Genomic DNA, 20,811 nt, shown 5'->3' on the forward strand with positions numbered 1-20,811 from the left:
AAGAGCCTGGTAATGTAGCCCCTGTACCCACCCATCAAGTTGGAGAGAGGAGAGGGAATGCGATCAGAACTAGGTGTTACGAAAGATAAACACCCAGGGAAATACGCTTATCCCCAATAAAAGGCGGAGATCAGCAGACGTCTACAGAACTGAACCGGGCCCCGTATCTGCTGGCATTACATTCAGGATTTGCTACACTATAAGTCAAGAACACAGAAAAAAAGGGGACAGCTACACTGCATAACTGTCATTGGGTTTTTTCTTTGGGCTGGGGCTGCTTCTTGCCTGGAAGATGTAACTCTGAGAGGGAGTGTCAGGGTTGACGAGTCTCCCGTCCAGTATCCTGTGGCTGGGATCTGGACCGTCTGGGGGGTGGGGGGGGGGGGAGGAGGAGGAGCGATGTGTTCGGCGCTACTCTAGTGATGTCTGTGCTCCTGTGTCGCCGGATCCCGGAAGGAAGCGGCCGAGGTGTCCGGGACTCGGAGAACGGAGCTGCTTGTTACTGGGTCTCGGGTGATCTTGGGTCGGATGCAAAGCCCCGGCGACAGACAGTGGAGGAGGAGGAGGCGGCGGAGGAGGAGGCGGAGGGACAGATCTTGGATCCCGGTAGTAGCCATGACTGATCTGATAGTGATCTCGGACAGTTCGGACACGGAGAGAGAGCGCGGAACTCCAAGGAAAAGGCTCCGCACGCCGAGGCGCTACCCTCCGGCCCCCTCGCCTTATTGTAACCCGGTAAGTCCCGAGGAGTCTCAGTGGGGAACACCAAACTGACTTGGAGCCGAGTGCCCAGAACAAAGATGGCGGCGCCACACCCTCCCCGCCAGACATGTGAGGCGCCGCAACGCGGAAGGAAGGCTGAGCAGTGCCAGGAGTTAGCATGGCGGAAACTCGCAATATGTCGCCTACTGTACTACTACTATTTATCATTTCAATAGCGCTACAAGGCATACGCAGCGCTGTACACCATACACAAAAAGACAGTCCCTGCTTAAAGAGCTTACAATCTAGATAAGACAGGTAAACAGTTAAAGGACAGAATATAAGCCTGAGTCTTATGAAACCTCATTTATGGGCATCCTGCAATAGACAGAAAGGTGGTGGGGAAGGGGTGTTGCTGCACTCGTCCCAAGTATTTCAGGAGAAAACAAAAAAAATGTCTGAAAATAGGTGTTAGTTACCAAGCCGAGGCTAAAAACAAACAAACATGTAATCAGTGTACTGGACATCTTGGATCACAAGACCTGGAATAGACAAGTGCGGAAGGTGCCAGATTTGCAAGGCACTAAGTATGAGGCTTCTGCTTGCTTTAGTTGCTTGTGCTGCTGCCATGGCAGTCTGGTACACATCCCCTTGCTCTAGTTTGCCGCCCATTCTCTAGTTGTCCTGTCCATGCAATCTGATTTATGTAGGGAAGAAAGTAAGGTAAGGATGATAGGAGTAACATTAGCAGGGGTAATGTTAACGCACTGTTGAACATTTTATATGTTTCTTATTAGTTTCTAACTCCTGATGCAGCCGTAGGGAGAAACATGGCCGCGTCAGGTATTTGTACTAATAAATTTGCCCAGCACTCCTATATTCTTGGTCTGCTTTTTGCTTTCTGTCAAGTATCTTTTGTGTAATATTCCTTCATATAGATGTGTACCAATTTAAATTTTGCTGTGTCCATTGTTTGCACCTTTTTTTATTGTTTTCTTTGGATGGAAAATCCGTTGTCATGAGGTTGTGTTGCCCCAAAAATGTTTTTAAAGATGCCATTATTTCTCGGATCGTATTGGACTATTGTATGAAATGTTTTATAGTTTATTTTTGCAGACAAAAGTAGAATTTTATAACTGACACTTGTGCACACTGTGTTTCACACTTTTTATGTTAGCAATTAACATTAGTAGGAGTCTATAAAGATATTTGGTAACATTAGTTCTGACGGATTGTTTAGTTCACTTTGCTTTCATTGTGTTATACTAGTTGGACAAATTAGATATGTGATGTTTTAATCTTCTTCTCCACTTAGTTGGCTCCAGGGGTATTTGAAATATCTTAAATGGAACACTGTTGTGTAAATACTAGCACATATAACATTCTTTCATTTTAGTCTCTTCCAAGTGAGCGCACACAGAGGGGCATTTTCGACTGGGGACGCCCATCTCTAAGGGCGGCACCGCGAAGGGGCGGGGCCAACCGTATTTTCGAACGAGATTGGCGTCCATCTTTCGTTTCGATAATACAGTTGGGGCCGGCCAAATGTCAGAGAAGGCCGGCATCGGTTTTCGCAGATAATGGAAACCGAGGCCAGCAATCTCAAACCTGGCCAAATCCAAGGCATTTGGTCGTAGGAGGAGCCAGCATTTGTAGTGCACTGGTCCCCCTGACATGCCAGGACACCAACCGGGCACTCTAGGGGGCACTTCTAAAAATTAAAAAAAAAAAAAATAGCTCCCAGGTGCATAGCTCCCTTACCTTGGGTGCTGAGCCCCCCAAAACCCGCTCCCCACAACTATACACCACTACCATAGCCCTAAGGGGTGAAGGGGGGCACTTACATGTGGGTACAGTGGGTTTTGATGGGCTCCCATTTTCCACCACAAGTGTAACAGGTGGGAGAGGGGTGGGCCTGGGTCCGCCTGTCTGAAGTCCACTGCACCCACTAAAACTACTCCAGGGACCTGCATGGACCCGAGTATGACATTTGAGGCTGGCAAAAAAGTTTTTTGTTTTTTTGAAGGTGAGAGGGGGTTAGTGACCACTGGGGGGGGGGGTCAGGGGAGGTGATCCCCGATTCCCTCCGGTGGTCATCTGGTCAGTTTGGACACTGTTTTGGGACTTGGACCTGAAAAAAAAGGGACCAAATAAAGTGGACCAAATTCTCACCAGGGACTCCCTTCTTTTTTCCATTATCGGCCGAGGGCGCCCCTGTCCCGCCTTCACTACCCTTCCGACATGCCCCCGGGAACTTTGCCCGTCCCGGCGACAGAAAGCAGTTGGAGCCGGCCAAAATCGTCTTTCGATTATACCAATTTGGCTGGCTTCAGGAGATTGCCAGCGATCTCTTTCGAAAATAAGCTGGACAGTGTCTCTGCGGATATCTTTGACAACACTTTTAGGAAGTGGATTATACTTTGTTTTCACTTTTGTGCATGTTTATCCATGCACAGTAGCAATGGATTATAATTTGTTTTTGTTTTTTTTGCTTATGCTGATCCATACACTTTAAGCACCTATTGATGTCTTCACTGATCATGACATTTGTTTGAGGATCATTTGCAGGACGTGGTTTACACATTTTCTGTTCATGGCTATCCATGCACTGTGAGCATGTGTTAATATCTCTTTGAGGGTGTTTTTCACATTTCTTGCTTAATGCTTACTCATGCACTTTTTAGCGCTCATTGGTATCTTTACTGATTATTATATTTACTATTCTAAGTGCTTTTGTCTCGAATTCAGCCCTGTCTAGTGGCATATCTGCAAATCCCTTCAAAAAGGGTTCTGCATATTGTTGCAGTAAGCTAGGAAGTATTATTGTTTGTTTCATTTACATATTTGGTTTACTATGGCCAGCAGTATCGCTTGACTGCATGATGAATTTGGTCTTTTCATTTTTAAGGGTTATTTGTGTTTTAAGGGTTATTTCTTATTAACATGCCCATTTTAATTTTATGTGTCTCCTTTTAAGTTTTAATTTATTCATAGTTTTATTGTTTCTATATGAAGTTTATGTTTCAAAAAATCTTTTTGTCTTGCATATTATGGGAATTCATCAGACAATAACATGCATATGTTAGGAAAGCTTTTTGTGTGTTGAATATCTTAAGAATGCTTTGATATCCTCCTATATAATAATTTGCACCGCTGTCTGGCTGCCTGGGTTCGTAACACAGTTCCCATTGGTCCGCCATGGGGATGACGTTACAGGGCGGACCAATCAGAAGTGAGAGAGAAGGGAACCCTGCAGCAGCCACCGGAGGTGAGTAAACAAATGACCCTCGAGTTCCATGACCCCCTACCTCCCTCCACTCCCATCCTTCCGAGTTCCACAGGCCCACTCCAGTCCAACGGCCCCACTCCCGTACGAGTTCCACGTCCCCCCTCTCCTCCATGTGTACAAGTATCACATGGTCACTACATTATTATCCAACATGGTGGATAGATGTAAAAATGTTAACTATGTGCAGGAATAAATAATTAATAGAAATAAAACATAATAGTCACAAGCCAACTGTATCAACTCCAATTATCTTTAGATTGGTTTAATATTCTCTATTTTACACAATCAAAATTTCATAAACAATATAGTACCAAAACAGTATTGGGTACCCTATTGGCAGAAGGAAAATCATTGTTAAGCAAGGGACACAGAGCTAGTTTGATGCAATTCGATTTATCATGTGCCTTTGATCTAGTCGATCCCTAAGGGATCTCCACTGTCGCCATCTTTTTTCAATTTACTTATGAGATCGCTAGGTCAAAAATTATGCAATGCTAGGGATAAGATTTTTATGTATGCGGATGATATTTATTTAGAATTTACTATACCGCTTTATCTGATTTGGAATTTCCAGCTTTTAGGATGGTGGTACAGAACTTTTTATTGTCTCCATTAGATTACTGCAACGTAACATTTGCTCCACCAGTACTCCTGCAACCTAATGAACAAGAGCTGTACACAGAATCTCTGCCCAAGAAACAGATATATTTGAAACATAGAAAAATGTAGGCAGATAAAGACCATTTGGCCTATCTAGTCTGCCCATCCAGGCCATCTACTCTCCCTATCACTCCCTTACAAATCCTTTGTACTTGTCTCTCTTGAATTCTGATACTGTTTTCATCTACACCACTTACACTGGGAGGCCATTCCATGAATTCACCACCCTTTCCTTGAAGAAGTATTTCATCAGGTTACTTCTGAGTCTGTCCTCTTTCACCTAAATGTAACATTGGGACACGCTAGGGAGGTAAAAATTCCTTGATGAAATCAAGGACAGCTTTATGGAGCAGCTGGTACAGGAACGGACAAGAGAAGGAAAAATTCTAGACCTAGTCCTTAGTGGAGCGCATGATCTGGTGCGGGAGAGTAATGTTGCTGGGGCCGCTTGATAACAGTGATCATAATATGACCGGATTTTATATTAGCTTTGAAGTAAGTATACATAGGAAATCAAATAAGTTAGCGTTTAACTTTAAAAAAGGAGACTATGATAAAATGAGAAGAACGGTGAATAGAAAACTTAGAGGAGTGACTGCGAGGGTCAAAAATTTACATCAGGCGTGGATGCTGTTCAAAAACACCATCCTGGAAGCCCAGGCCAAATATATTCCGTGTATTAAAAAAGGAAGACGGAAGACCAAACGACAGCCGGCGTGGTTAAATAGTGAGGTGAAGGAAACTATTAGAGCTAAAAGAAAATCCTTCAGAAAATGGAAGAAGGAACCGACTGAAAATAATAAGAAACTGCATAAGGAATGTCAAGTCAAATGCAAAGCACTGATAAGGAAAGCTAAGAGGGACTTTGAAAAAAAGATTGCGTTGGAGGCAAAAACACATAGTAAAAAAGTGTTTAGGCATATTGAAAGCAGGAAGCTGGCAAAAGAATCAGTTGGACCGCTAGATGACTGAGGAGTAAAAGGGGCGATCAGGGAAGACAAAGCTGTAGCGGAGAGATTAAATGAATTCTTTGCTTCGGTCTTCACCAAGGAAGATTTGGGTGGGATACCGGTGCCAGAAATGGTATTCGAAGCTGACGAGTTGGAGAAACTTAATGAATTCTCTGTAAACCTGGAGGATGTAATGGGGCAGTTTTACAAACTGAAGAGTCGCAAATCTCCTGGACCGGATGGTATTCATCCCAGAGTACTGGTAGAACTGAAAAATGAGCTTGCGGAGCTATTGTTAGAAATATGTAATTTATCCTTAAAATCGAGCGTGGTACCGGAAGATTGGAGGGTGGCCAATGTAATGCCGATTTTTAAAAAAGGTTCCAGAGGAGATCTGGGAAATTATAGACCAGTGAGTCTGAGGTCGGTGCCGGGCAAAATGGTAGAGACTATTATTAAGAACAAAATTACAGAGCATATTCAAAAGCATGGATTAATGAGACAAAGTCAGCATGGATTTAGTGAAGGGAAATCTTGCCTCACCAATCTACTACATTTCTTTGAAGGGGTGAACAAACATGTGGATAAAGGGGAGCTGGTTGATATTGTGTATCTGGATTTTCAGAAGGCGTTTGACAAAGTAACATAGTAGATGACGGCAGAAAAAGACCTGCACGGTCCATCCAGTCTGCCCAAGTACCTCATGAAAGACTCCAGAGGAAATTGGAGAGTCAGGGGATAGGAGGTAGTGTTCTATTGTGGATTAAAAACTGGTTAAAAGATAGAAAACAGAGAGTAGGGTTAAATGGTCAGTATTCTCAATGGAGAAGGGTAGTTAGTGGGGTTTCCCAGGGGTCTGTGCTGGGACCGCTGCTTTTTAACATATTTATAAATGACCTAGAGATGGGAGTAACTAGTGAGGTGATTAAATTTGCTGATGACACAAAGTTATTCAAAGTCGTTAAATCGCAGGAGGATTGTGAAAAATTACAAGCGGACCTTACGAGACTGGGAGACTGGGCGTCTAAATGGCAGATGACGTTTAATGTGAGCAAGTGCAAACCGATGCATGTGGGAAAGAGGAACCCGAATTATAGCTATGTCATGCAAGGTTCCACGTTAGGAGTCACAGACCAAGAAAGGGATCTAGGTGTCATCGTTGATGATACGTTGAAACCTTCTGCTCAGTGTGCTGCTGCGGCTAAGAAAGCAAATAGAATGTTAGGTATTATTAGGAAAGGTATGGAAAACAAAAATGAGGATGTTATAATGCCTTTGTATTGCTCCATGGTGCGACCACACCTCGAATATTGTGTTCAGTTCTGGTCGCCGCATCTCAAAAAAGATATAGTGGAATTAGAAAAGGTGCAGAGAAGGGCGACGAAAATGATAAAAGGGATGGGATGACTTCCCTATGAGGAAAGGCTAAAGCAGCTAGGGCTCTTCAGCTTGGAGAAGAGGCGGCTGAGGGAAAATATGATAGAGGTCTATAAAATAATGAGTGGAGTTGAACGGGTAGATGTGAAGCGTCTGTTCATGCTTTCCAAAAATACTAGGACTAGGGGGCATGCGATGAAGCTACAATGTAGTAAATTTAAAACGAATCGGAAAAAATATTTCTTCACTCAATGTGTAATTAAACTCTGGAATTCGTTGCCAGAGAATGTGGTAAAGGCGGTTAACTTAGCGAAGTTTTAAAAAGGTTTGGACGGCTTCCTAAAGGAAAAGTCCATAGACCGTTATTAAATGGACGGGGAAAATTCACTATTTCTGGGATAAGCAATATAAAATGTTTTGTACATTTTTGGGATCTTGCCGGGTATTTGTGACCTGGATTGGCCACTGTTGGAAGCAGGATGCTGGGCTCGATGGACCTTGGGTCTTTCCCTGTATGGCAATACTTATGTACTAAATCCTATGCCTCCTTGTTACAGCGCTTCCTTTGCCTCCTTTGCATTTATGCTGCATAGGTATTTAAATGTCTCTTTCATATCTTCCGTCTCCTGCCTTTCTTCAAAAATATACATATTGAGATCTTTAGATTAATTTTTAGTGCACGCTAACTCTAGAGACACCCATAAGAATATAATGGGTGTCTCTATCGTTGGCACCTGCTAATCTAAAAGGTTAGTGCACTTACAGTGTGGCTTAGTAAACAGAGCCCATAATGAGGTCTCATCAGAGTCTTATACAAGGGCATCATCACCTCCTTTTTCTTAGTTGCAACCTATTCAGAATATGGCAGCTCATTTGCCCTTATTTATTAAGTTGCATTGGTTACCTATAGATGCTCAAATACAGTTTAAACTCTGTACAATGATTTTTAATATAATCCACGGTAGAGCCCCTCAATATATTTTAAACCTAATAGGTTTTTCATGATTAGTTAAGTTGGATAGATTACATAATCCTTTTATATTACAATTTCCTGATCCAAAGACGATATTTTCTTCAGGTTTTGCATACGTAGCGGCCCAAATTTGGCATTCTCTACCAAATCAAATAAGGAGTCTTAATAATTATGCCTTGTTTTGAAGTCTTTCTTTTACATTAAGTATCTATTATGTCGATATGTTTTTATATAAACTGTTATAATTCCCAGAGATTGGTATCTTGGTGTTTATCTGCATTGAAGCTCACAGTAATTGCGGAATGTTAAAAATATATTTGTATTGGTACAGTTTGGTCCCTGCTGTATTAATGGATTACATACATCAATGTGACATCTACATGGCCTTCTGATGAAAATAAGCTTGGCAGATTCGGAATAGTTGGCCAAGGAGCAGTATTCAAAAACTTTACATTTTGTGAAAATATAAATTAGAACAAAAGAGGGATCAATTTTTAACTGAATTAGCTAAGAAAAAAAACTACCAATACAGCTTCCCCTAGGGGGTCCACTTAAAAAACCAAAAAGACCCATCTAAATCCGGTTGTCCAAATAGGCTTAAAATCTAGCTAGTTTAGTTGTGAAATTTTATCCCACTGTACCTACTATGTAGTTGATTTAAGGGCCCTAGCTTGTTGTCTTGGCGTTCTCTGTAGCAGTGGATGGCACCTTCTCACGCGAGCAACATCAATGTAAGTTCTGGGAAATATACAAGGTGTTACAAGAAGGAAAAAACAGGCAAAGTGAAAGCACTTTGACTTTATACGAAGTTTCTGACACGGCATGAAGTAGTTTATGAAAATAAACCAATTATAATGTTCTCCTATCTATCCCTGATGATTAACCTACATCTCATGCTCCGGGGTTGTTCTCACATTTTATGATGGATGAGGATGATCAGCTTGATTGTTTTGCAAAGACCCTAGGTTTGAGTTCTGTGTACAGCTCTTAGGTTGCTGGCGTACTGTTGGTGGAGCAAATGTTATCTCAAGGCTCATTCTTTAGCATCCTAAGTATTGGAACTTTGGTCCGTGCTTCTGTTAAACTTCGATTTCAGAGGATGCTCAGGTTTACTGCATCCATGTACAGGGAAGGGCTAAACTATTCACCAGATAGCCTCAGAATGCCTTAGCCTCCACCCCCACCCCCCCGACTGAAGATTGAGGATAATATAAGGGAGACCTTTAGGTGAAAAGAGATGTTTCTTAACATCAGTAGAGAGATTGAAATATGATAGACACATTACATTCTGTGGACTGGTACATATCATTACACTATTGGGCTCATTTTCAAAGCACATAGACTTACATAGTAACCTGTGGAACTTTGTAACTGTAAGTCTAAGTACTTCGAAAATACATCTATGTAAAGTAGAAGGAGAGAAACTTTGATCATTATCACAAGTGCTTTTTTTCAATATGATGAACACAGCACCAGTTCCTCTCTATGCCAGACTCTTCCTCTTTGTTCTGTATGTGCGTTTTAAAACTTTACAAATCACCTGTGGGCAATGTTCTTCTAACATGCACAGGGGCCAACCAATATGTATGTGACAGCTGGGTATGTGGATTATAGAGGGCCACCAGCTCCTGCTAGGTTATGAGCTCAGACTGATAGTTTAATGGGGCACACCCAGCGGATACACCTGTGTCAGTGAACTCCCATATACCTTAGAGGGAGGATTGCCTGTGGCTGTAAAATTAATACAATGATTATATGTTTCCTGACATGTTCTTCTGTTTTGGTTATCTTGAGTGCATTCCCACTGCCTGACTTACACCAAGCATCTACATTGTTAAGTTTGCTTGGGAGCTCTTTAAGGAACAGAACAGACAGCTTGTTGCTAAGGGAAAACTTGATGTTCTAATGCAGAATCTGCTTGAGCTCGTGTTCCAGTGCAGTTTTTGAAAGGACGGGCGTTCCACTGGTGAATTAAATGGCTGGCGTGTCAGCCTTCAAGTTTCTCAAGCAGCTTTTAGGAGAAGAATCGGAAGGTGCTCAGAATTCGAAGGTAGTCACTGAAATCCATTGAGTTATAGCTTTGTTTATTGATCTAGTCCAGACGTTCTGCTACACTGTACCAAACTGTCTGAATAGCCTGCAGCCTTTGATAGGTCATGTTATGGCCAGGTAGCACCATTTTTTATTTTATTTATTTATTTATTTATTTTAAGCATAGAGAAGATCAGGAAACATCTTAAATGATTTCATGTGAAATGGATTAGATAAAGACTGAAATACTTCTTTCTTTTAGTATTTAGCCTGTCCTCCCAATAAATTCCAGAACAGATGATATCAACATGTACATAAATAAATAAAATAAAAACCAAATTACAAAACAGCATAATCATAAAATTAACAAATACTGGGTTTGCTATTTTAATACTATTTATTTAACATAATAGACCTTCGGCCTGTCCCAGTGTGGCTACGCTTATGTTATGTAATTGTTTTCCTAAACCTCTGGAACTCATCAATAAATCTACAGGAAAATGGAAGCTTGTTCCAAGAAATTAGAGTATGCACAGAAACTTGCCCGTTTGAGGCATAAAGATTTAGCTGGAAGCAGGACAAAGTCTTTCCCCTTGAGAACGTAAAGGCTGATTGGGAATATAGTGAGAGATCTTCAGAAAATATCCTGGGTCTGTCCCATGAAAAATCTTAAATGCATATGTAGAGTGAGGAGGTAGTGAAGTGTTCTGAAAAGACATTGAACCCTATTTCAAGTTGTGGGTTCAGCTGCTGTTCATCTTTAGAAGAGTCCGGGGCTCACTGAGCTGCTCTGATCTGTTATGAGATATGGGGGAAAAACTCAGCTTCCTTTGCAAACTGCCCACCACACCTTCTACCAAATAGGGAGAAATTTAGACAGAGTCTATGATCCTCCTCTATCATGAGCTCTTTTTTTCCTTCTGTGAACCAGATCAATGTGACGGCCAGCAGATCCACCCCAAATGATCAGTAGCTTGCTTTATTCAGTTTTGTAGTAAAGTCATTGCTGATGAACACAGTAGAAAGCAAAGTTCTGTTGCATGTTTTCTGCTGCTACTGGCTTTCTCTGTTGAATGTGCAATGAAGGCAGCAAAGTGGATTGTGGGAAAGTCAAAGATGACTTACGAGCAACAGTATAAAGGTATTCAGTTACACCTTGGTGTAGGTTTCCCCTGTAGTAGCTGCTCCCAGTTAAAATGTTACCTTCCTTTTTTTCTTCACTTAGCAGGTCTTCATTGATCTTACAGAAGATGATTCCACTGTGATTGACTTGACTTTATCTGAGAGAATGGATGTCAGTGATGACACTGGTGTGGAATTGGACAGTGAGCCTAGTGGTACTGGGGAATGCTCATACTTTACTAGTGACGTAGACATCAAGGATGAGATACCAGAGACATCTGGAGGTGTTTCTTATGTCAGACTACTAGATGAAGATTGTGAGCAGAAGGTCAAATTGTCTCCGAGATCCACCTCTTCCATTGACAGTAGTGACGGGCTCTCACCCCACAGCTTGGAGCTCGGTAGTAGCCATACCATGTTTAACAGTGACATGGGCTCACTGGATAGCCTACAGCTCGAAGGCGAGTCTTCCTCCTCACCAAACAGTCCAAGCGTGCACATGTGTGAGGAATGGCTATCAGATGACCTTCAGGACACTGCCTCCAAGAGCTTTAATGAAAATTCTGTGACTATGCAACCTGATCTTCAAACTTCATCCTCAACTCTTTCAAGACCACCATCTGATTTATCCCCAGTAAGAATCCCACACCCTCCAGTATTGGACTCCTCTTCCTCCCAGGATAGCACTGCCATGAAGATCATGCAACGAATTTTCCTGGGAGTGGACAGTAAAAGTGTGATTACAGAACAGAATCCTGATAGTCCTAGACAGTATCCATCCAACAGAGCATGGCTGAACAAGCTCAGATATTTCTGGAACCCGCCTGTGCATCATCTGTTTTTCCAGAACCTGAAGCAAGATGTAGAAGTCAGAAAGGTAACGGCAAGAAACAGCAAAGGGGGGTTCCCATGGGGTGGCACTCGGGGAAATGGAGCAAAGAGGCTCCCACGGGGGGGAGGGGGGCCCTAAAGTATCTATGCCATTGGAGACCTGTGGGGAGGTTTTCAATTGAAAACACATTTACAAAATTAAGTTTTGAAAAAGAACACATTTATTTTATAAACTTCATTTTCTAAGCACAAGACTCCCTTTGGCATAATGGTTGCATTTGATGTTGGGTGTCTTTATTTTTGTATCTGATAGACTTTTGCTAAAAAAAGATGAAAAGATTCAACTAATCAAGATTTTTATTTTTCATGTACCAGTAATTAGCACATGGTATATCTACTTGTCAAATTATTCTCGATCCAATTGTTTTCTGTTAACTTCTCTCATCAGAAACAGTGTCTGCAGCCCAAACCAATACCCGATCGCAGACTAAGGATGGTCCGGTCCACCATCGAGGAGAACTTTCCCCAGGGAACCCTTCAGTTCCTCATAGACTTTGTATCCCTCCAACATTATCCTCCCAAGGATATCATCTCCCATGTGGTTAACAAGATCTTGCTGGGCATGCACAGCCTGGACGTCCTTACAGATGCCTACATGCTACTAATGAAAATTCAAAAGTATGTGATTTGAATCCCAGTAAAATCCAGAACAAGCATTAGAGAATGTGCGCCTCTTTCACCGAGTGGGCTGTGGGATTTTAAGAGGCTGGTGTTGAAAAAAGCTAAGGGGGCAGTCTACCAGGCTATTCTCAAAATATCTTAGTGTGCTCAGAGAAGAGATTTCAGGGTTCTAATTTAAATATGAAGAGGGATCAGTTACTCCACTGTGAACATAGTGACCTCTGTTGGCGGAAGAGGGGGGGCTTGGAGAAAGGAAACGGCCCTTTACGAGAATGAAGATAGGACTTTTATGGGGGGGGGGGGGGGGAGAACTTTTAAAAATTGTATAAATACACCTTCTGTGAGGCATAGACCGCTGGTGGTAGATAGTAGCTGGAGAAGAGAAGTTTAGGAGTAACTCTTCCAGAGTGGGTATACGTGCTCAAATAAGTATTTATATTTGTATTGTAGGTTTCACCCAGCAAGTGTATCAACAGTGACTTGGGACTGGAAGCTGTTGTCCTATGTAATGGAAAAAATGGTAAATCTGCAAGGTCATTTAGCAACTTGGGGGGCTGTTGGTATCCTTTTCTTAGAAAAGAAATGGTGAATCTTGTTTGTTCACTGGTTCTCTGGACTTATTTGGATTTATTTACTGCCTTGTTGAAGAAATTCAGCCAAGGCGGTGTATAGCAATAGCCGATTTCAGCAGTAAAAATATTCAAATAACAGACTACCCTCTGCCATGCTATGCTGACAGTGTCAGCACAATATACAGTAAAACATCCTAATAGGGTGTAAGTGGAGGTGAGACGTATAGAAGCACATGAAGTCAGAAAGGTGAATATGATGTCAGCTAGAGAGGCGAGGATAAGTAAATCCTGCTCAAATATGTGCAGCTGGTGTGACCAGCTACTTGTCTCTTCCATTAAAGGCTTTGGAGAAGAGCCAAGAAGTAGAGATGTTTCTTTGAGCGAAGCCTTTCAGTGTGCAGGCTACTCTGGAGAAGGCTCGTTAGCAGGTATCACATCATGTGATGTCCTTTGGAGAGGGTGTGGTTAGGAATGCTTCTTTTGAGGACCTTAGTGACCTTGGAGGTGTGCATATAACTTCTGTTAAAAGCCTTTTAAGGTTTCACACCTGATGTTCGTTCTGGCTTATAGCAGTGCTAGATATTAATTGAACACAAGCTTGTACGTTTCCTATGTTCATCTGAAAGAAACGTAAGACGTTTCCATATGGCTATTTTGGAAATAAGCACACATGCTCTCCTCTATTGGGATAGTTTATGTTCTTCCTTTGTTTTGTGCAGGACGCACTGCCCTCGCAAGTTCTCTTCCTTCAGTACGTAATTCAGACACTTGAGGATGACTTTCAGGTGAACCTGCGCCGGCGCATTCTACAGAAATCAATTGCCAAAAGTGCGTTGTCTTGTGATCAGCACTTTTCCAATGTCAGGTAAAAGGATCATTTTCCTGCCTCTCAGCCTTCACATCTGCTTGAGTTAGGTGTACCGACGTTGCTACAGTGCACTAACCTGCTGTATCTACTGCAGGCCCTATTGTATACTAATAAAGCATGCTCATAGCCATAATATTTGCTAAGGCAGTAGCACATTGTAGGAAATCAGAGTGTGTTAATAATCAGCCTTTTCCCATATCCGGGTTATTCTACAGCGGTTTCAGCCTAGATCCAGCCCTTTTAAATGTATCTGCCATTGGTTACTGTTGCATAGCAGGCTCGGTATGAGAACGAATCTTTCACTTTTCTACATTCACATGAACTCCTCCTTCATCTGCTTTTTATTCAATACAGACCAGAACAGAAAGTGACATCTCTATTATTGTATTGATTTGGTCTTTCTGACATTACAGGAACGTAATTGAGTGGCTGGTTAATGCAGTGAAATTCTCTTCCTCGGATGTTGCTGAAGATCAGCCTGACACTGATTTAAGAAGGAGCAGGGTCCAGAGGTACGGCTGACCTATGCAAAGGAGCTTTGACCAGCTCTTGGTAGTCGGCAGTATTCTGTGCCATATCTGGCAGTGAACAGCAGGGACTGAATGTTCACATTAAGATCTACTGGGTGCTTCCAGCAGACCTGGTTATGATGTTGTTCTCATGTTAGCTTGATTTGTGGGGACTGGGACATTTCCATATTATGTTTGGCTGCAAGGGACAGGAAGGACTGACCGCAGCTTAAGCGAAATACAGTTTCTATGTTCCTAGGTGCCCATTCATGCACATCCACGTAGCAGTGGAGCACACCTTACTGAAGGTGACATTTTGTAAAAACACCTAGACACCTGTTTGCAGGCCTTCTAAAAATAGCAGATTTGCCCACTGACTGCAGGAAGATGTGTATTTAAATACGTAAGCATTCTAGAGAGCTGCTGGCTGCTTGTGCTAACAGCATGTGAGTGTATAAGAGAGTGCGTGCTTGCTTGCCATGTTCTCTGAACTTCCTGCCTTCTTTGCAGCATGGTCTGCCTGCTCCAGCGAATGCTTTCCATAGCTGTTGAAGTGGACAAGTCTCCAACTTGCAGTTCTGCTAAAATCGCTGATACCTTGTTTCCAGTTTTTCTGAGTATCCCTAAGCGCAGCCAAAGGTAAGATGTTGCCTAACAGCCAAAGGCATGGTTAAGGTAAGTGTGATACTAGACACGTTATCATGTCTGAAAAGAAATGCAATCAAGTGTAAGATTTCGGGCATTTTTAAGATGCATATGCAGTGAGTCAGAACTGGAATATCAAATATGCTTTTAAAAAAAGCAGAGCATTTCACTATAAAAAAAGGTTCTGCTCTGTGTCTCCAAAGGGTTAAGTTTTTGTACACGTCATGGCGGAATGAACTCGCTATGTACAGACGGGGAGAGGGATCTTGGGGTGATAGTATCGGAGGATCTGAAGGCAACGAAACTGTGTGACAAGGCGGTGGCCGTAGCTAGAAGGTTACTAGGCTGTATAGAGAGAGGTGTGACCAGCAGAAGAAAGGAGGTGTTGATGCCCCTGTATAAGTCGTTGATGAGGCCCCACCTGGAGTATTGTGTTCAGTTTTGGAGGCCGTATCTTGCTAAGGATGTAAAAAGAATTGAAGCGGTGCAAAGAAAAGCTACAAAAATGGTATGGGATTTGCGTTACAAGACGTATGAGGAGAGACTTGCTGACCTGAACATATACCCTGGAGGAAAGGAGAAACGGGTGATATGATACAGACGTTCAAATATTTGAAAGGTATTAATCCACAAACGAACCTTTTCCGGAGATGGGAAGGCGGTAGAACTAGAGGACATGAAATGAGATTGAAGGGGGCAGACTCAAGAAAAATGTCAGGAAGTATTTTTTCACGGAGAGAGTGGTGGATACTTGGAATGCCCTTCCGCGGGAGGTGGTGAAGATGAAAACGGTAACGGAATTCAAAAATGCGTGGGATAAACATAAAGGAATCCTGTTCAGAAGGAATGGATCCTCAGAAGCTTAGCCGAGATTGGGTGGCAGAGCCGGAGGTGGGAGAAGGGGCTAGTGGTTGGGAGAAGGGGCTAGTGCTGGACAGATTTCTACGGTCTGTGCCCTGAAAATGGCAGATGCAAATCAAAGTCAGGTATACACATAAAGTAGCACATACGAGTTTATCTTGTTGGGCAGACTAGATGGACCGTACAGGTCGTTCTCTGCCGTCATCTACTATGTTACTAAACAGGGTATGTTGGGCATGGTTTCGGCTGTACTGCTAGTACTCAGTCCAGTATTTACATGTTGTCATATGTACAGGAAAGATACTGTGCACTTATCAGGGCAATAGCGTCCAATAGAATTGGAACAAGTTCTGTATCTGTCCCATTTTTGGAGGCTTTTGATTGTATTGCTTGGGACCTGAGACCTTCGTTTTTCCATACGTTGTACAGAATAGTCACTATGGTGAAATTAGGCCTTACCTGCTAATTTTCTTTCCTCTAGACCCTCCAGACCGGTCAAGACGCTTGGGTTATGCATGCCTACCAGCAGAGGGAGACTGAGAACACTAACTTCAAACTGAGTACATATAACCTGTGCCTAGCCATCTATCTCCAGTATACACTTAGCAAAGCAGAGAAACAAATCCCTGGAACAGTAACTCTGAAACTAAAACAACCCCTGTACCTTGAAAACTAATAGTTAAACACCAACAGTGTGCTTAAACAGATGAAACGCCCAGGCGTCCCACTCTGTAGAATATTAGAGTCAAAGAAAGTTCTCCGACCATACTGAACATGAAATGAACAGTCATAGAAGAGCACGGCTCAAAATACTTCTGATAATCGACACGGCTGAAAAATACTTCTGATAAGAGACAGGGCGGGCTCTTGACCGGTCTGGAGGGTCTAGAGGAAAGAAAATTAGCAGGAAAGGCCTAATTTCACCTTCCTCAGCAACCCTCCAGACCGGTCAAGACGCTTGGGAAGTACCAAAGCAGTAGACACATTAAGGGTGGGACCCACGAAAAGCAGAAGACAACACAGCCGCCCCAAACCGAGCATCCTCTTTTGCCTGCACATCAATTCTACAATGCTTTACAAAAGAATGAATGGACGACCACGCCGCCGCCTTACAAATGTCCTGCGGAGGAATAAAACTACTTTCCGCCCAAGAGGCGGCTACCCCCCGAGTAGAGTGTGCCTTTAGTACCGAGGGAACTGCCCGACGCTTCAACAAATACGCCGAGGCAATAGTCTCCTTCAACCATCTAGCCAGAGTAGCCTTGGAAGCCGCTTCACCCTTCCTGGGGCCTCCAAACAAAACGAACAAACGATCCGACGCTCGAAAGTCCTGAGTTCTGCTCAAATTCGACCGCAACATGCGTCGAACATCCAACTTAGCCAAACGACGTTGAGAGAGATCACCAGACCTATCCCCCAACACTGGTAACAAAATCACCTGATTTACATGAAAGGAGGATACCACCTTAGGAACAAACGAAGGAACTGTCCGCAAAGTCACTTTCTCCTTAGCAAAGGAGAGAAAAGGCTCTCTACAAGACAAAGCCTGCAGCTCCGAAATTCTACGCGCCGAAGCAATGGCCACCAGAAACACTGTCTTCAAAGTAAGATCTTTACACGAGATGGAAGCCAATGGTTCAAACGGAGGGCCTACCAGAGCCTCCAAGACCAAATTCAAATCCCAAGGCGGAACCGTCGGACGACGAGGCGGACGAAGCAACTTGACAGCTTTCAAGAACCGCCCTACGTCCGGCGAAGCCGCCAAGGAAATCCCCTGAATCTTTCCACGGAAACAAGACAACGCTGAAACCTGCACATTCAGGGAAGAGAGCGAGAGCCCTCTGTCAAGACCGTCCTGCAGGAACTCCAAAACTTCCGCGATCGAAACACGTAGAGGAACATAAGCCCGCTCTTGACACCAGTTCTCGAAAATGCGCCACACCCACACATAAGCCAAAGAAGTAGACCTCTTACGAGAACGCAACATGGTATCAATTACCCTGGCTGAAAAACCTTTCTTCCTTAATCTGAGCCTCTCAAGAGCCCGTAAGCGAGAATGGAGAGGGGTCGGCCATCTCAATCGGCCCCTGAACCAATCTCACCCCGAGCCCCAACGGAATCGGAGCCTGCACTAACAACTGAACCAGGTCTCCGTACCATGGACGCCGAGGCCAATTGGGCGCAATCAGAACCACTAGACCTGCATGGCGCCCGATCCGCTGCACCACGCGGCCCACCAGAGGCCACGGCGGAAACACATAGAGCAACTGTTGAGTCGGCCACGGGAGAACTAACGCGTCGATGCCCGAGGATCTCTTCGACGACTGAAGAAGCGAGAGACCTGAGCATTGTCGGCCGATGCCATGAGATCCAGCACTGGCCGACCCCACTCCAACACCAGCCGATTGAACACTGAGGGATGGAGGGACCACTCTCCGGGATCTAACGTGTGCCTGCTTAGAAAATCCACGCTCACATTGTCCACCCCTGCCACGTGGCCCTGAAAATGAGCTTCTGCCCACAACATTAACTCCGCCGCCTCCACAGCTAACGCTTGGCTCTTCGTTCCCCCCTGCCGATTTACATATGCGACGGCCGTGGCATTGTCGGAAAGAACCCTGACTGCCTTGCCTTCTAGAAGGCTCTGAAAGGACCGAAGAGCCAACCGAATTGCTTGAGTCTCCAGACGATTGATGGACCAAGACGCTTCCTCCAACGTCCTTGGGCTACCTGACCCAGGCAATGCGCTCCCCAGCCTGAGAGACTCGCATCCGTGGTCAGCACCGTCCAATTGGGAGTGTCCAGCGGCATGCCCTTCGCTAGATTCGGAGAGTGGAGCCACCAGCGAAGGCTGCGACGGGCAACCCCCGACAGAGGGAAAATCTCCTCCAGGCACTGAGACTGAGGAGACCAACGAGACAACAAAGCTCTCTGTAATTCTCTCATATGGGCCCTGTCCCAAGGAACCACCTCTATTGTTGCTGCCATCAGACCCAACACCTGAAGATACGCCCGAGCCGAAAGGCGCCCTCTGCGCTTGGAGCCGACGGATCTGTCCCTGCAGCTTGGAGATGCGAGGAGCTGTCAAAAACACCCGGCCCTTCTTCGTGTCGAAATGAACTCCCAGATACTCCAGGGACTGGGAGGGCACCAGGTGACTCTTTGCCAGATTGACAACCCAACCCAGCGACTGCAAGAAGGTCACCACACGGCCGGTGGCCTCCTCACTCTCCAACCTTGATTTGGCCCAAATCAACCAATCGTCCAGATACGGATGAACCAAAATGCCCTGCAAGCACAGCGCTGCCGCCACCACCACCACCATCACCTTGGAAAAGGTGCGAGGCGCAGTCGCCAGGCCGAACGGAAGCGCACAAAACTGAAAATGTCTCCCTAAGAGCACAAAGCGAAGAAAATGCTGGTGCGCCTCTAGAATGGGGATGTGTAAGTAAGCCTCTGTCAGGTCTAAAGAAGTCAGAAACTCTCCTTCTTGCACCACTACAATAACTGAGCGTAACGTCTCCATCCGAAAGGAGGGAACCTTTAGGGCTGCATTGACCTTCTTGAGGTCTAAAATGGGCCGGAAGGAACCCTCTTCTTTCTTGGGCACCACGAAGTAAATGGAATAACAGCCCGTTCCTCTTTCTAATATGGGAACAGGTACTACCGCCCCTAAACCGATAAGACGCGACAGAGTGGCCCGCACTGCTCTTGCCTTGCATCTTGAATGACAGGGAGACACGAGAAAGGGGTCTGTCGAATTCTAGAGCGTACCCGTCTCTCACTATCTGCAGCACCCACTGGTCTGATGTGATCTGGACCCACCTCTGGTAAAACAAGCGTAAGCTAGCCCCCACGCGAACCAGAGGTCCCCAAACCATCATTGAGACACACGGGACGTACCGGACACTCCCGAAGAGGAGCCTCGACCCCCGCGACGGCCACCTCGAAAGGACTGGATTCTCTGGAAAAACCGACCCCTAGTCCCCCCAGAAGACCTACCGGGCCGATACCGCCGAGCCTCCTGAAACCGCCCACGCCCCGCAGCCCCCTTAGACACCTTGGGACGAAGCTCAGGAAGCCGAGGGGCCTTAGCATCACCAAGACCCTTCACCAACTTATCCAATTCCTCCCCGAAAAGCAAAGAGCCTTTAAAAGGAAGGGAACAAAGTTTAGCCACCCAGCCCCGCAACCACAGGGCCCGCCGAGCCGCCACCGCAAAGGTCATGTTCTTAGCAGACGCCTTCAACAAATCATACAGCGCATCTGCCAAGAAAGACGACCCCCATCTCCAACTTGGCCAGATCTTGAACAAGAGAAGCCCTATCAGCCTGCGGGCTATCCAGGAGCCTCTCAGCCCAGTGAAAACAAGCCCGAGCCACCAGACTTCCACAAACAGACGCTTGCAGCGCCAAAGCAGACAGATCAAAACTCCGCTTTAGGAAGGTCTCCAATTTCCTATCCTGAGGGTCCCGCAACGTGGCCCCCCCCATCCACTGGAATAGCAGTAGCCTTAGTCACTGCCATCACCACGACATCTACCGTCCGGGGCTTGAGAGAATCTCTATCCTCCTGAGGAAGAGGATAGAGCTTGGTCATAGCCCGAGCCACTTTACATTGAGCCTCCGGCGAATGCCACTCCTGCGTGATCATGTCTCTCAAGTCCGCATTCATAGGAAAAGAGCGAGAGACCCGCCTGATCCCCTTAACCAAAGGATCCACCTGCTTCCCATCCCCAAT

General features: G+C 44.7%; 1 protein-coding gene across 3 annotated transcripts in view; it reads left to right on the top strand.

Annotated features, from left to right (window-relative positions):
- Positions 1-408: 408 nt before the first annotated feature.
- SIMC1 (SUMO interacting motifs containing 1) overlaps positions 409-20,811 on the top strand; it is a 37,518-nt gene continuing 17,115 nt past the window's right edge. The window contains exons 1-7 of one of the 3 annotated variants that reach the window (XM_030212185.1): positions 409-735; positions 11,208-11,981; positions 12,384-12,613; positions 13,067-13,136; positions 13,908-14,053; positions 14,470-14,568; positions 15,076-15,204. In XM_030212185.1, the coding sequence (XP_030068045.1) occupies positions 529-735; positions 11,208-11,981; positions 12,384-12,613; positions 13,067-13,136; positions 13,908-14,053; positions 14,470-14,568; positions 15,076-15,204 (1,655 nt within the window). In that variant the 5' untranslated portion in view covers positions 409-528. Of the gene's footprint in view, positions 736-9,602; positions 10,002-11,207; positions 11,982-12,383; positions 12,614-13,066; positions 13,137-13,907; positions 14,054-14,469; positions 14,569-15,075; positions 15,205-20,811 lie in introns of those variants that run through there. The other 2 variants (XM_030212187.1, XM_030212188.1) reach the window with 2 other exon arrangements.

This window comes from Microcaecilia unicolor, chromosome 8 (genome assembly GCF_901765095.1).
Source record: "Microcaecilia unicolor chromosome 8, aMicUni1.1, whole genome shotgun sequence".
NCBI lineage: Eukaryota > Metazoa > Chordata > Amphibia > Gymnophiona > Siphonopidae > Microcaecilia > Microcaecilia unicolor.